This window comes from Hippocampus guttulatus, chromosome 6, assembly GCF_054856545.1.
Source record: "Hippocampus guttulatus isolate MCC_2025c chromosome 6, RoL_Hgut_1.0, whole genome shotgun sequence".
In the NCBI taxonomy this organism is placed as follows: domain Eukaryota; kingdom Metazoa; phylum Chordata; class Actinopteri; order Syngnathiformes; family Syngnathidae; genus Hippocampus; species Hippocampus guttulatus.
In genome coordinates this window covers 20,204,966-20,220,911 of record NC_141266.1, presented here as the reverse complement: position 1 = coordinate 20,220,911, position 15,946 = coordinate 20,204,966, and the positions used below count along the sequence as shown (strand labels likewise).

At 41.8% G+C, this 15,946-nt stretch overlaps 2 protein-coding genes across 3 annotated transcripts in view; both read right to left on the bottom strand.

Annotated features, from left to right (window-relative positions):
* Positions 1 to 256: 256 nt before the first annotated feature.
* LOC147204028 (cortexin-3) lies at positions 257 to 5,343 on the bottom strand. The gene is made up of 2 exons (XM_086114641.1): positions 5,130 to 5,343; positions 257 to 3,916 (listed from the first exon to the last, which is right to left on the bottom strand). Exon 2 carries the CDS (start codon positions 3,817 to 3,819, stop codon positions 3,568 to 3,570), a length of 252 nt encoding a protein of 83 aa, XP_085970767.1. The 5' UTR covers positions 3,820 to 3,916; positions 5,130 to 5,343; the 3' UTR covers positions 257 to 3,567.
* A 6,491-nt stretch (positions 5,344 to 11,834) lies between these two features.
* sema6cb (semaphorin 6Cb) overlaps positions 11,835 to 15,946 on the bottom strand; it is a 92,138-nt gene continuing 88,026 nt past the window's right edge. For both annotated transcript variants that reach the window (XM_086113482.1, XM_086113483.1), the window contains one exon: positions 11,835 to 15,011. In XM_086113482.1, coding sequence (XP_085969608.1) covers positions 13,783 to 15,011 — 1,229 coding nt within the window. In that variant the 3' untranslated portion in view covers positions 11,835 to 13,782. The remainder of the gene's footprint in view (positions 15,012 to 15,946) is intronic.

Below are 15,946 nucleotides of genomic sequence, written 5' to 3'. Positions count from 1 at the left end.
TGTGTGTGTGTATGTGTGTTCACCCTGTCTGGCTTCACAAGAGAAGCAATCGAGCCCCCAGCGGGTGTGTACTGGCGGCCGCTGATAAGGTGAAATTGAAATGTTTTCAGGGCTCCCAGAACGCCGCCGCCTCCTCCTCAGAACCTGCCGGATGGCTCAGAGGAATCCATTTTTCATTTCGGGGCTAAACACATGATGCCTCAACCGCCTTGGCACCCAAATGGCGTGAAACAAACGAGAGAAAGAAGAACGCAGAGCAATCTGAACTTTTAATTCCAAAAAAAAGAAAGGCTCCTTCAGGACCGCAAAGGCTCTTTAAGGAGCATGAAGGCTCCGATAACTGACGGGAAACATCGGGAATGCGCGGAACATGCACGGAGAGGCCAGCGACATGCACACCACCAAAGCCAGAGAAGAAACTTGTGCGACTGGCGGAGGAGGGGGAAGGCCACAGCATCACGACAACGGCGCGAGAAAGGCTCAAGCGGTCCACTTCCTCTCGCAACAGGAAGTGCACGGGTGGAAAAATGAGGAGGCGGGCGAGAGGGGAGTGTCTCTTTTCATGACATCACTAGGAAGGAAAGTCTGTAAACAATCTACACTATAAGGCAGAGGTGGGAGGAAGTCACATCTGTGCAGGTCTGAAGTCTCGAGTCTTAACGTTCAAGTTTCAAGCAAGTCCCAAGTCACGATGAGTCATCAAGTCATGATTTGACTGAATTCATACAATCTTGTTTTTGTCATTTGGACATGAGCCACTTTGGACTCGATATCTGTACTCGTCGTGTTTGTTAGCTGTACAAATCTTCATATTTGGCTCCACACCAGTATCCCGATTGCCTCTTACTTTATCTTTCCTGGTGTGTAACAGACATGACACGTAGCTCGTGTTTGACTGCTCCCGTTAGCTAAACTAAAATATTAGCTTCGCTTACTCGTCTTTGTGAGTTTTATGTGACTGAAAGCAAAATTTGCATGTTGCCGTTTGCGCCCCCCCACCCCCCATTTTATTCAATGCATCCATCTCTTTTCGATACCGCTAATCCTCATTCGGGTTCGCTAACCATTAGCCACTGACGGGGCACAAATAGACAATCATTCACACTCACATTCACTGAAAAAAACTATTTAGTCTTCAAAAAAAAGCTAACGGGCATGATTTGGAGAGCATGAAAACTCCAAACAGGAAGGCCAAAGATGAGACTCAAACCTCAAATGCCAGGCCTTGGGGGGCGCGGCGGGGTTGGTACCGCTTGTCCACCTCATTGCCAAATGGTGCGCTGTCTTGAAAATTCCGATTTTCAAATGTAAACAGGCAATACTTGTCCAGTCAAGTCTATCGTCTACGTTTTAGTCAATCAATGACCAAGTCCTAAGAATTGGCGGCTTAAGTCTGACTCGAGTCAAGTCACATGACTCAGGGCCCCCCACCTTTGGCTATTGGTGAGCTAAACTGTGAGCTCAAATAGTTTAGCCTTTAGTGAAAGATAAAGTTAGCTGCTGGAGTTGTTATCTCGTACCTTTGAGATGGCATTCTTTTTTTTTTTTTAACCATTTTGTCAGATCTCGGATCCAAATTACCCTCAGAGCTCCCTCACAAAACAAAACTTTTTTTTCCCAAAGCAAAATAACAGTTTGAGTCGAAGTGAAGTCAAGACTCATGAAATCAAAGTCAGGTTGATTCTATCATCGTCTGAAGTCCTGAAAACGGGTGACTTGAATCCGACTCGACTCAAGTCATGTGACTCGAGTCCCCCACCTCTGCTGTAAGGCGCACAGATGGCGAAAAGCCACGGCGACGGTTGGCGAAGGCTTTGGTGGGAGGACGGAGACGCCGCGGCCGCCGCCGTCCCCCTACCAAGTGCCGGCAGTGACCCTGCTTGAAGAAACACGGACGTCACGTGACGAAAACCACACGGGACAACATGTGGAGGCACACGGTACAGCACTGTCAACTTTGGGTCCGACGTGGCCAACGCCAATGTTCAAAGGGTTTACGTTAAAGGGAGCGCTCCAAGAAGAAGAAGAAGAAGATAGGAAGCCTTGGAGGAGGTCAACTACGCGGGTGGGCAAAACAACACTGATTGTCTAAATCTAGCAAAGACGCTGGCATGTAAACTCTGTTTGACCCTGTTGAGACGTCCACACACAAGATGGCGGTACGAGGTAGTCCACGAATGGATGACGAGAAAGGAGGAAGGGGGTGGTGGTGGGGGAAGGGGGTCCGCTCAGGGGCCGGGTGGTGTTGTGGGGGGGGGGAGGGGTCCACTCAGGGAAGCCATTTTCAAGGCGACAGAGCCGCCACACAATCCCAGAAGTTTAGATCAGTGGTTCTCAAACCGGGGGTCCGAAAGCCGTAATTTGGAGGGAGGGGGGGGGGGGGGCTCAATATTTTTCCAATAAATGATGTCTTATAAATATTTAAAAAGTGCACCCTCACGAGTTGAGCCCTGCTTGCGAATCGTGAAAACCCACAAGTCATTCATGCTCACCCTGAAAGCCAATGGATGGGGGCAAAGGACTTTTTGTATGGGACAAGGCTATGGCCTGACTAAATGAAGCGCCTCCTCTTACTTCTACATAGTTCCCTGGTACCAAGATGTCACCAGATAGTCAAAGCACGTAAAAGTTCTGACATGATCGTGACATCCCGCATAAATCAGTCATCAAGGTTGCCTACATGATGTAAAAACAAACAAACAAAAAAACTGTTTTAGTGAGGAGAATGAAGGTGACTTTCCCAGCATAAAAGGGGCGATACTATGAATATAAAGTTTTATTTTTTGAAATTCATGTTAAAATCATATCATCATTTTATAGGACTCTGCTTTTGTGAAATTAAGATCTTTTTTTAATCTTGATAACATCTGAATGAATTAAACTTTTTTTATCCAAACAAAATCCTATTTTAATCTTTTTTTTTGCTTAATGCAAAAGTGTCACTTTTTATCCTGTTCAAATCTGATTTAAACCTCATAAGATTACAAATTTTAATCCCCCAAAATCTGACTGTATTTTCTTACGATTTTAACAAAATCAGACTTAAATCCAGAATGATTAGGATTTTTTTTTACCAATCTGCGACCTCATTCTTGTAAAATTACGACTTTTTACATATTGTAAAAATCTGACAGAATTCCTGTAAAATCACGTCTCATTAGACTGACAAAATTTGACTCGTACGATTAATTTTATTCCAAACCTCCCCTCAAAAATGTATTCTCAACACACTGCCCCCTTCCCCCCATGAAATAAAAATATATTTAATTGTACCATAACACCATTTTTTTAAAATCAACAGTAGATCGACATTATGTGTGTTTAAAGCATGTGGGAGGGGTAAAAGTTTCTAAAAAAATTTTTTGTTTGTTTGTTTTTTAAAATATGGTCTTCATATATTGTGGATTTTTATCTACTGCGGGTGGTTCTGGAACGTATCCCCCGTGATAAACCGATTCATTACTTACGGTAAATCTCCTGGCTTTTCGGGCTATGCATGATAGTCGGGTGTAGTTGGGATTTGGAAGAATTTCGCCTCTGGACCCCGAAAATTTGAGAACGCCCGGCTTAGACGATGCGATAGTCGAAGGTGTCCTTCTCGGTGTGGTCAGTCCAGTTGGATGAGGGCATGCTGCGGTAGGGGTCCAGCAGGATGCGGAAGCAGCGCACGATGAGGAGCGCCAGGAAGATGAAGAGCAGCAGCACGAAGATGAAGGCCGCCTTCTGCTCCAGCGTCAGGTAGGACGCCGCGTGTTGTCCGCCGCCCGACGACGACAGCGTGCTGCTGAAGAGGCCCTCGGCCATCCTGGGCACGTCCATGCTGGAGCGTCGCGGCTCCAGCGCTGTGGCCGGCACTCGGTAACCACGCACGGAACACGGGGGGGCCGGGGGGGTGTGGAGGGTGGCGGCCAGACGCCTGCGAAGCAGACAAATCAATCATCTGTCGAAGATAGAAACTAAACAAATACACAAAAATATCTGTAAACCACTGGAGTGTCCGACTGCATTTGAATGCACCTCACGTCGCGTGGTCATGGCTAAGTGTCAATGTTTACTCTCCAGTTCGCGACGGAGACTTGCGCCGCCTCATAAAATGACGGCGTAATTCGCTTGTAGTTTCTTCGCATCTTAAATCAGCGATTGAATATGATTTCAGATAGGCGGTGTTGAGAGCAACTACGTACTAAAATTGCGATACGGTAAACCAAAGTGTCGACGGTATAAATCGCCCTAGCCGGCCTTCCACCACACGCGCCAACTTCAAAATAAAAGTTTACTGAGGCTGTTGGATTGGCGTCAATTGATTATTTGATAAGATTTTACTTTGAAGTCAGTCGTTGCGTTAGCGGCATGTTACGTTCCTTGTCGTCTAAATGACGGCGCACCCGCCAAATAAACTGTTACGGGACGCATAAAAAAAAAAAAAAAATCCATCTTTTTTGGGGGGTGGGGGGCGGGGTACCTGTATGATTGACAGAGTCGTGTGGGTATCACAAAGTGAAAAAGAGAGTAATTGAATGAAGACGGTACAGTGGGCTAATTTGAAGTCCCGGTACGGTCGAGGATAAAAATTGAGAAGTAATGGTGCTTATTATCGCTGCTACCGGCCCACTTAAAGCACTGAAGAATATCTTATAATGGATAAAAACATGCAGAAAGGAAATAAGAACAACATAATGGCCAAACAATAAAATTCACATTAAATTTGAATTTGAGATGTAAAAAAATAAATAAAATGCTGAAAATACGATTACAAATGACTAGGATTAAAAGAAAGAGCTACATTTTGATTTTATTAAAAAATATAATATAAATATAATTTCAAAATCTAAAATCCATCCATTTTCTTATCCTCACAAGGGTTTGCGGGGTATGTGTGTGTGTGTATATATATATATATATATATATATATATAATATAATCAAAACGATCCAAAATGCATAAGGTGTGCACCAAATGAATTGGTCAGTTGCTGTTGGGCTAAATGTGCACTTGATTAAATATTGCCGATGATCAATTAAAACAATAGTCATTACAGGATATCTATCTATCTATATATGCATATATAAAAATATCATTCCTTGTGCTCATCACTCTCACATTAAGAGTCAAGTGTGAATGTCACTGACCTGCTCCTGCTCCCGTTCTTGTTTTGTTGTTTGTTGATGTCACGTCAGTCCGCCATCATGCCGCCGCCGCCGGTTCCATTCTTGAGTCCGCGTGAGCTGGACGCCGCTGCCGCCGCTGCCGCCACCACGTCTGAGTGTCTTTGCGTGCGGACCTCACCCTGGCGCGTGCACGAATGTCTTTGCGCGCCGCCGCGCTCGCCGGTTGTCTGGCGGCGATGGAGCGGTACCCCGTCGCTATGGGCAACTTGTTGCCATGGCGATCCTCCGGCAAGGTGATATGGCGCAAGTCAATGAGGGAGGGGTGCGGCCCTTGCGAACGGGCACGTAAAATCACTTGCGTGTTTTTCTTTCAAATGATTTGTCTTTGATTAGAATCAGCTACATAAATGGATGACTCGAAGACACCTAGTCTTTGAAGGGTGCTTGATTTGGCATTACTTTTGCTCTTTGTGTTTTGGATCGGTCTTTGAGATGTTTTTGATATCGGCAGAATCAGCTACAGGACGACATCTGTGAGATAGTTGTGTTTTTCTTTGATGTTTCTTCAAGGTGCTTCTGATTTGCGTTGGAGGCGGTTTTCCAAATCAGACAATTCAAATAGTTCTTATTTTTCTTTGAGGCAGGCTCAATGTGTCTCAGATTTGTTTTCGAGTTGTTATTGGGGTGTCTGAAGTGTTTTTGGATGTCAAAGGTGTCTGATATTGACAGAATCAGTTACATAAATGGGAACATCCTGGCACGAGAGGTTGACATCCTTAAGTGTTTTTGTCTTTGTGGTGTTTTGAGTTGTTTTCTAGGTGGTTTTGACATCAGACAATTCAAGTAGTCATTGACCAGAATTTTTTGTCTTTTATTTTTTTTGCTCCCTAGAGTCACATTTTTGTGCAACTTGACATTCTAAAATCATATGTGGTTTAAATATGGATCTTTGACAACTTTGAGGGATTTTGGATTTGTCCTTGACATCTCAGACAACTCAAATAATCGTTGCTCTGCCTTTTAATTTGATTGTTTCTGATGTCTCTTAGATGTTTTTGATGCTGGCAGGATCCGCTGCAGAGAGCGACATCCGAGTGCAACATAACATGAGAGCTGATGTGTTTTTGATTTGTCATTTATTTTTATTTTTCGTGTTTTCTTATTTGTTTTTGTGATGTTGCTGAGACACATAAATTAGTCTTTAGCTTTTATTTGTTTTCAATGTAGGCAGAATCAGCTCCATAGAGTGAGATCCAAGCACAGCATAGCATGAAATCCTAATGGGCGTCTTTGCCATTAATAACACCTCAAACAGTTTTTGACATGTCAGATTTTTCTTTAACATGTCTTCCATTTGTCTTTAAGGTGCCTGATGTGTTTATGTATTTTGATTTTTACGTGGGGTGTCATTGACGTCAAAGACACTTCAACAGTCTTTTAACGGCCTCTAATGCATCTTGGATGTGTCTTAATGGATTTTTTAAACGTATTTTGATTGTTTTTGGGGTGACTTAGCTATCAAATACACTTCAATTTGTCTTTGACATGTATTTTATTTGTCTTTGACATGTCCGATTTTTTGGGGGGAATAGACAATATTCAGTTACTAATTACGCACAGTTAGGGCAAAGCACGCATATGCATATAGTATTTAATACAATATATAATGATGCCCGGCCCGGCGCCTCAGGTCTGTGGACCAGACATTATTAGAAGTACCAAGAACTAAACTGAGGCTCAGAGGGGATCGAGTCTTTTCTGTTGCTGGTCCCTATCTGGAATGACCTCCCACTGAACATTCGGCAAGCCTCCTCGCTGCCCATCTTCAAAACCCTCCTCAAAAACTCACTTGTATTCTTTGGCATTCGACTCAGCATAACTTAGATTTGTTCTTGGTTTTACTGTTTAGTGCTTTCTACCGTCTTTATTACCGATTTGTATTACTGTTTATTGTATATGTTAAATTGCTCCATGTACAGAACTTTGTATGCAGCGATGGCTGTTTGACGGTGCTCTATAAATACAGTTGAGTAATATTTGTAGGAGAAATTAATACATGACACATATACGTATGGGTTTCCCCGAAGTTAAGAGTTCGAGCACCATGTGAGTGGTGTACTGCGTCGCCCTCTGGCGGCGTATAGTGAGTACTGTAGCATCTTTTTCAGCCAATGAAATGCTACTGAGCCACGAAGACAGCTGCAATGACATGCTTCCGCTTAAAAAAGGACTTATTTCTCACAGGTGAACAACTTTTAACAATTGAAGTTGTGATTTTAGTCCTATAAGAGTGTGACTTTTTGTCAAGGTTATGTTTTTTATTTAAGTTTTTGTTATTAAGTTATTGAAAAAAGTTTTACTGAAAGACAAAAACATGTTTTTCTTGAAAATGTTGACTTTTAATGAAAAAAATACTTTATATCGAAAAACATTTTTTTCTTGTAACCGTTTTCTTCCAAATTTCATAAAAAATAAATTTTCTTCACAAATATCAATTCAAATATTTTTAAATTGTGACTTCCTCAAAAAAACTATTCGTTTAATCTTTGTTGCATTCTTTAAAAAAAAATTTTTTTAAGCAGTCTTAACTATTTTTTCTTTGTAGACGCCATCACACGTCACTGAAGTGTCCCTGGTCTCTGAGGGGACTTCCTGTTCATACGTACACGACCACAAGATGTCACTATACATCCAACAATCAATCATAAAGAACAATTTCAAACTCAACTACGGAGAAAAATAAACACGAACAATAACAATAACAAATATATTGAAAAACCAAAAGTGCTTAGAGGGCTTTTGATGACGCCGATAGATAATGAAGATTGGTAAAGGATCCACCGGGAGAAAAGTAAAAACAAATATAAAACTGGACTATATTAGTTGTTTTTATATTACTTCTCTTTTAACACGACAATGTGTACGTTATTTATTATCTTGTCTTTCATGCGTCTTCCTGTGTGTGTTTAGGAAAGCCGTGATGTCATGGCAGCCAAGTCACAACACACAAACGTGCACATTCACTTCCAACATAGGCCAATTACACGTACAATTGGTCAGGTAAAACACACAGTCTTAGTTGTTGCGCGTGTGAGGTCTTATTCAAGTTTTTCTTCAGTAAGCACTTACCTACATAGAGGCTCCGTTAGGGTAGTGACATCACCGAGTTGAATTATGAAAACTAAATCAGACACATCGTAGAAACCTTCATAGAGATGTGACGGCCATCTTGGATGTGGTTAGTTCCTGTCAAAGGCCAGATAAACAAATCCATTTTACTCATCAATATATTGTACACTAATTATTCTGCTCATCTAAAACATTTATACTTATATTTTAACATGTGTTACAACATTAAAATGTCATTATTTAATTTTTTTTCCTTTCATTACGACTCAGCTGGGTAGGAGAGCAACAACCTAGCCAGCGCTCTCTATTGACAAGCCACCACGGGCACACAAAAAAATTGGTTAAAGGAATTTAAATGATCGTGAACATCCGGTTAGCTTGTCAGTAGCACCTTGGCTTTAATACCAACACATGGACATGCCAAAAGTATGGTTTGTTTGTTTGTTTGTTTGTTTGTTTGTTTATTGAACATAAAACATATATACAGTAATAATTTGACAGAAAATAAGGTAGATTAAAAAAAGTAAAAAGAAAGAAATCAATCTTCATTCAACACAGTTATTATGTTCAAGGGAGTAGGAAGAAGTAAAAAACTTATCTAGTCCTACCCCGTTATGTGATTGTATCTAATAAATCATTTTTATATCAATCAGAAAAGTAAGAAGAAAGAAGTCTCCATTAAGGCTCATACTTTACCCTTAACCGTGATATTTTTACAACTTTTGGTTTGTATCGGGATTATATACTTACACACCCTGACACTCTTGTGTCAATTTTCTCTTAAATTCATAATGGATATTTATATACCTTTCTCTATTTATCAACTTAGTTCTGATTTATCATTATATTTAATGTTTTGAATTTATCATTTTAACTCTGATTGATGTAGGTTGTTTGTACTATTTTTTTGAATTTGTTTTTTAACTCAGCAAGCGATTTACTCATTTTCAGGTCCGTTTCGAGATTATTCCACAGATTAACACCTTTGATAGATACACTTCTTTGCTTGATGTTTGTTCTTGTTTTGAGTTTTTTGAATAAGTTGGTACCTCTTAAATCATAGCTGCTTTCTCGAATTTCGAAAAACTTCTGAATGTTTTGGCAGAGCAGGTTATTGTGTGCTTTGTACATTAATTGGGCGATTTTAAAGTCAACCAGGTCATAAAATTTCATCGTATTTAATTTGATAAATAGTGGATTTGTGGGTTCCGTATATTTTGATCTATTAATAATTCGAATTGCTTTTTTTTGTAGGTTGAGAATAGGGAGTGTGTTTGTTTTGCAGGCATTTCCCCATATTTCCACACAGTAGGTCATATATGGTAATAATAATGAAGTGTACAATGTGTACAAAGATCTCTTATTTAGCACTTCCTTGGTTTTGTAGAGGATCCCTACGGTTTTGGCTATTTTTCTTTTTACGTTATCGATATGTGGCTTCCAACATAGTTTTGAGTCTATTACTAATCCGAGAAACTTGGTTTCATACGCTCTTTCTATCTCAATTGAGTTTACCATAATTTTAGCTTGGTGTTTGATTGGTCTTGTGCCAAAAACAATTAACTTCGATTTTTTCAGGTTAAGTGACAATTTATTTCTGTCGAACCAGTTTTTTAATTTGTTTAATTCGTTTTCTACGGTTGTCAGGAGCTGTTTCAGATTTATTCCAGAACAGTAGAAAGTTGTATCATCAGCAAATAGGACACATTTAAATTGTTTTGAGACCTTGCAGATATCATTTATATATAAGATGAATAGTTTTGGACCAAGCACTGACCCCTGAGGAACTCCGTGAGTGATTTTTAGTTGATTAGTTTTTTTATTGTTGAGTTGCACGTACTGATATCTGTTTTCTAAATAACTTTTTATCCATTTATAAGCTACACCTCTAATGCCATATCGTTCTAGTTTTTTCAATAATATACTGTGATCTATTGTGTCAAAAGCTTTTTTTAGATCTAGGAAAACCCCAACAGTAAATTCTTTGTTGTCTATATTAGTGGCTATTGCTTCCACAAACTCCATAACTGCCATTGAGGTGGTCCGCTTTTCCCTGAAGCCATATTGATTCTCACTTAACAGCGCATGCTTTTGTATAAAGCTATCAAGTCTGCGAGAAAATATTTTTTCTAATATTTTTGAAAATTGTGGTAGTAGTGATATTGGTCTATAATTTGTAAACCGATGTCTTTCTCCACTTTTATAGATTGGAATAACTTTAGCAATTTTCATTTTTGATGGAAAGATACCAGCTTTGAATGACAGGTTGCATATGTGCGTGAAAGGTCGCACTACATATTCTATAATCTGCTTTATTATTGTCATGTCAATATTAAAGCAATCAGTTGACTTTTTATTTTTAAAAGTTTTTATAATATTTGATACTTCTTCTTGTTTTACAGCAGTAAGGAACATCGTGGAGGAGTTTTTTTCTACATATCTATCTATTTCAAACAAGTTTGTTGGATCAGGAATTTGTTTTGCTAGGTTACTGCCGATGTTGACAAAATACTCATTAAATTCAGTTGCTATTTCTGCAGTTTTTTCCAAAATAGTATTTTTGCCTTTGATAAAATACTCTGGATAATCCATTTTTTTAGGACTATTTCTGATTACTTGGTTAAGTATCTTCCATATTTCTTGTGTGTTACTTTTATTCTGCTCTAATAGTGCATGATAATGATCTCTTTTACTGGTTCTTATAATATTTACTAGTTTATTTTTATAGGTTTTATATTTTTTTTCTGCTTCTTCAGTTCTCAATTTTAAAAACAATTTATATAAATTGTTTTTCTTTTTACATGCGTTTTCTATGCCTTTCGTTATCCATGGCTTACTTGGGTCTTTATACTTTTTGGAGACTTTAGTTAATGGAAAATGTTTATCATATAAGGAGATTATGGTTCTCTCATTCCAATTCAAAAAAGGACCGTGTTACTGTTTGACCACCTGGAACGTTTCCCAGTTTGAAAAATAACGTCCGCCAACTTCAAGCTCTTTCAACCTGAACAGTGCCCTTTGGTTAAATGCAGCAAAAATTAAACCTGGGAATGATAATGATAACCGAGTGGTAGTAGGAAAGAAATTTGCTGCATTTTCTGGTCTACGTAATGTTAGATATCGGTCATTAGATAATTGGCGAAGGTTTGTTGAAAATACTGTATTTGCTTCAAAATCCATATGACTGGAAGCTATAGCTCTGTGCAAATTATATTTGTCGCCCAGAAACAGAAGTGGGGCGGATCAACCCATTTTTAGGAAAAGAGGGTTGTGTTTGTGTTAAAATATTACATCTCAACCCATTACTGCATGGTTTAAACAGTTGCCTCGCGTGCTAAATAAGAATATGGTGGTAAAAATTAATTCTAAAGAGGTCTAAAATTTTGGGGGTGCTTGGATTCACTTTAGGGGTGGTTTGAGCACCCTCAAAAATGGGCTCGACACACAGACTGACAATTTGTCATGTGAGAATTAGAGCCTGTTAAGGTATACCTAAGACTGAGTAACCCAGAACCTCTTGACTGTGAGGCAGATTGACCAACCACTACCAATCCGTGCTGCCATGAGTATGAAATAAGGCACGCACGTACGTCCATCTGTGTAGTCAGTATGTTTTTATTTACAAGCATTAACCTCAAAATGTGTCGATAAGAAGTGCAGCGCTCTCTATTGTTGTAGTTTGTTTTGGGAATGTCGGCCTCTGGCGGTCCAAAATGTTCCCCCTGGAGAAATGTCCATGTCAACAACAATCAAAAATTCTTCCCAGGGAAAAACGAGAGCAACAAAAACAAAAACAAAAAAAAGACAACGGCGAGTTGTCGGCTTCAGCAGACTGGTGCCACTGCCCCGCCCCCCATAAAAAATAATAATGCAAAAATAGGAAACACAATAATAAAATTGGCATTTTTTTGCGCAGCCAAATGACAATGAAGTCAGGATGCTGTGAAGTCATTTCAGGAACATTTTAGGAATAAGCCTCAAACTTATTTGTTGATCGGCTTTGAGGGCTATTTAGTTTTTGGAGACGTTTTTTTTTTTTTCTTTTAGAGGGGTTTGGGGGTGGCGTTTGGGGAGTTTCATGGTTTTTGAGTATAATAAGGCAAAGACAAAAGTTACTTTCTTGCTAATGTCATCACAACTTGACACACACATATGTATATATATATATCTATATTTATATATACTGCAGATAGTATATACTGTATGTGGCTCTACACACACATACAGTATACAGTGCACGCACGCACGCTCGCACACACGCACACATGCATAATAGAAACACATTCTGTTAGCAACAACGACATCGCAAAGAAAACAAGAACCAAGCGTTGCAGCGCTTCACGCCGCTTCAAGTCTTTACTGCAACTCGGTGCAACCTTCGCGTCGCCGTCAATGCAATTGCTGCGTATTCGCTAACGTGGTAGTTATTGTGGGCAATGTAGCTGTTGATGTCGTCAATCTAGTTGTTTGATGGCGTTACGAAAGGAGTCACTCATGTAGTTATCGCTACGGTCGATGTAGTTGTCATTGTTGACGTCCGTATAGCTGGTATGTAGTGATTGTAGAAGTCGTCGGTGTACTGTACACTTTGATGTCATTCTTTTTGTTGTTGACGCAATTGCTAATGTCGCCATTGATATGGTTGTGTAGACAATGTGTATTTGTTAATGTAGTTATTGATGTAGTGGTTATTGAAGAAGTCACTGGTCTTGCTGTTAATGTTGATTAAAGCCGCTGTAGTCCATGTAGTTGTTGATGTAGTTGTTTAAATAGGTGTAGATGTACACACCGATGCAGTTTGGTATGAATGCAGTTGTTCTTCAGATAGTGTTTGTGTTGACATTGTTGTCATTGACGTAGTTATTATTGATGTTGTGATAAAAGAAGCCGTTGAGATAGTTATTGTTGGCGCAATTGTTGAAGTCGATGCAGTTATTGTTTTAGTTGTTGACAGTGAAACCGGTATATGTATGATGTTCGGTCGTTATTAAAGTGTTTGTTGTAGTAGCTATTATTGTTTCTGTAGTTGTTGATGTCGACATTGATCTAATTGTTTTTGATGAGGTAACTCCACATAGTTGTGGTCATTGAAGAAATACTGTAGATGACGTGGTCACCCAAGTCGCTGTTGTTGTTGTTAACGTCGTGGTTGATGTCGCCGTTCCTGTAATTGTTGACGTAGATATGCGGTTGGTGATGCAATGTCGTCACTAATGTAGTTGTTGCGGAGACAATGTAATCATTGTAGTTGCGAACTCGAGTCGTGAATGCAGTCGTAGTCATTCACGCAGCTGACGTGACTACAGTATTCATGTCGTGGTTGGTGTAATTGTTGACATAGTTAGGTTATCATTAGCGATTCAGTTTTTGACTCAGGAGTGGCTGAAGTTGTTGCGGTTGCACTTTGAGGACACCATCAGCTGTTCTGCGCTGCGTTGCGTTGCAAGGTCAATGTAATGTGTCACGTAGAAGAGAACAATACCAATATGGTACAAAGATAATTCCCCACGTCAACTTGAGGCGCCGGTCCGTGTCTGAAATGCCATCAGTAGTTGAAGTTGGCGTGCGGGCTGACGGGCGATGAGGCGGGAATAAAGAGCGGCTTGGGCGGGGCGTCGGATTTTAGGGGGGGCCCCCTTCGCATCCCTCCGCCGCCCCTGAGGGGGCCTTCCTGCTGGGCGGCGTTGTAGCGTGCCAAGTACCCGGGCGGCAGGAGGGGAAAGTGGCCGTCACAGCTTCCTGTGGAGTTCATGCGCGCCAAGAGGGGCGGCGGCTGGTGGGCGACTCCCATACGTTGGCTGAAGCTGTGATGGCGAGGGAGCGCCGCCCCGCCGGCACCGGATGCGGCGGCACCCATTAAGGAGTGCCTCTGGGACGAGGACTGGCGGCGCTCCAGCGTGGACGTGTGCGGCGGAGGCGGCGGCGGGTCCGGGGGAACGTCCATGCGGCGGGTGAGGCTGTCGCGGGGCAGCGTGGACGAGCTGTAGTAAGGCGCCGACTCCGTCTCGGGAATGTGAGGCTGGACGCGGCCGGCGTAGGCCAGGTGCCCCGCGGCCGCCGCGCCGCCAGTGTGATGCCCCCCCGACGGGCTGATGAGCTGCGGCGTCTTGGCGCCGCCCCCCTCGTGGATGTGCTTGAGTAGCTCGTCCAATGAGGTGACTTCCATCACCTTGTGGGCGTAGCCGGGGTGTTGCGGCAGGAGGCGCTCGGCGTTGTGGACTTTGCGCTCATCGGGGTGGCGCGACCCCCCGTAGGGGAACACGTGGGCCGACGGCGGCCGCGACGCGTTGTTGCAGTTGTGGTTCCTCTCCCACTGGTTTCGGAAGGCCTTCATGCTCTTGATGGGCAGCTCGGGCGTGGAGTCCGGCGTGGGCAGTCCGGAGAGTTCCGAGGACGAGCGCAGGTGGTGGTGGTGGGGCAGCACCAGGTCCCCCATTGACATGGCATGGTGGGTGCTCCTCCTGGGGGCCTCCTTGGAGAACAAGGAGCTGTAGATCTTCGGGGAGGATGCCTCCAGCTTGTCCTCCTTGCCGGCGCCGCCCTCCAGGAGGCCATTGAGCTTGGCCAGGCTGCGCAGGGACAGCGCGTGAGGGATCTGGACCTCAGGGTCCTTGGAGAGCTTGCGGGTCTTGTGCCCTGTCCGGTTGCAGTAGCAGGATACCAGAAAACCCGAGAGGAAGGCGCCCAGCACAAAGGCCACCAGGACGCACGCGATCAGCAGCGTGTAGTGGACGCTGTGGTTGCTTTTGTCCGCTTCGGAAGGACGGCGCACGCCTGAAAACAACACAAAATCATTTATTCGTTCTCATTTGCAAGGTTTTTATTGTGACCAAAAACCAACAAAATAATTTAAATTAAATTGTTTAAAAATATTCTCTTTAAGGGAATAAAATAAAAAAAAAAGACAAACCAACTCTTATAAAAAAAATAAAAAAACAAACAATCAAAATATAACACCATATGTTTTGTGGACTAATAGTCCAAAATTTTTTTTCTTTTAAAGTTTGGCTCGTCATGCGACTAACTCAGGTCCGTCTTGTACAAATTAAAATTTGAGTTTGACAGCCCAAATCATCATTCCTGCATCGTTTTGACTTAGTTTTGGTAGTTGGCCAGGAGGTGGCAGGGATGCGCCAAGATTTTCCAACTGGCAAAAGAAAGTAAAAGAAATGGATGAACAAGAAAAAGGACTGGGAAGAAGATATGGAAGGAGAAGAAATAATAGGAGTCGTCATGACAACTAATGTATGACATATTACGAATTCAGCATGTGGCTTCCTTTCGCCACAGTCAGGATTTAGAGAGTCAACCCCCCCCCCAAAACAACGTAATCTCTCACCAGGATTCTAGCTTTGGCCACAATGCAACATGGGATTCTAGTTAAGGTAAACCATGATAAAAAGCAGCCCAGATTGGAACCCATCACCTCTCATCTTTGAGGCGGACATGCTAACTAACCACTGCCATGCTGCGCTTTTGAGTCATTTTCATCCATACTGAGAGCATACATGAGAATTCATGCTCTTGATTAAAAAAAAACCTCATGGAGGGGAAAAAAAGGATTGTGAGGGAAGCACAATTGAGCCATCAGCAGCTGTCAATCATTCGTGTTTCCCCACCTTTAAGCCCCAGCAACACAGAAAATGGCCGCCACTCAAAAGACTCAATATGGACTTAATTGACTGTGTGTGTGTGTGTGTGTGTAATGC

Excerpts from the sequence above, each read along its gene's own strand:
- LOC147204028 (XM_086114641.1), bottom strand. The coding sequence starts at position 3,819 with ATGGACGTGCCCAGGATGGCCGAGGGCCTCTTCAGCAGCACGCTGTCG.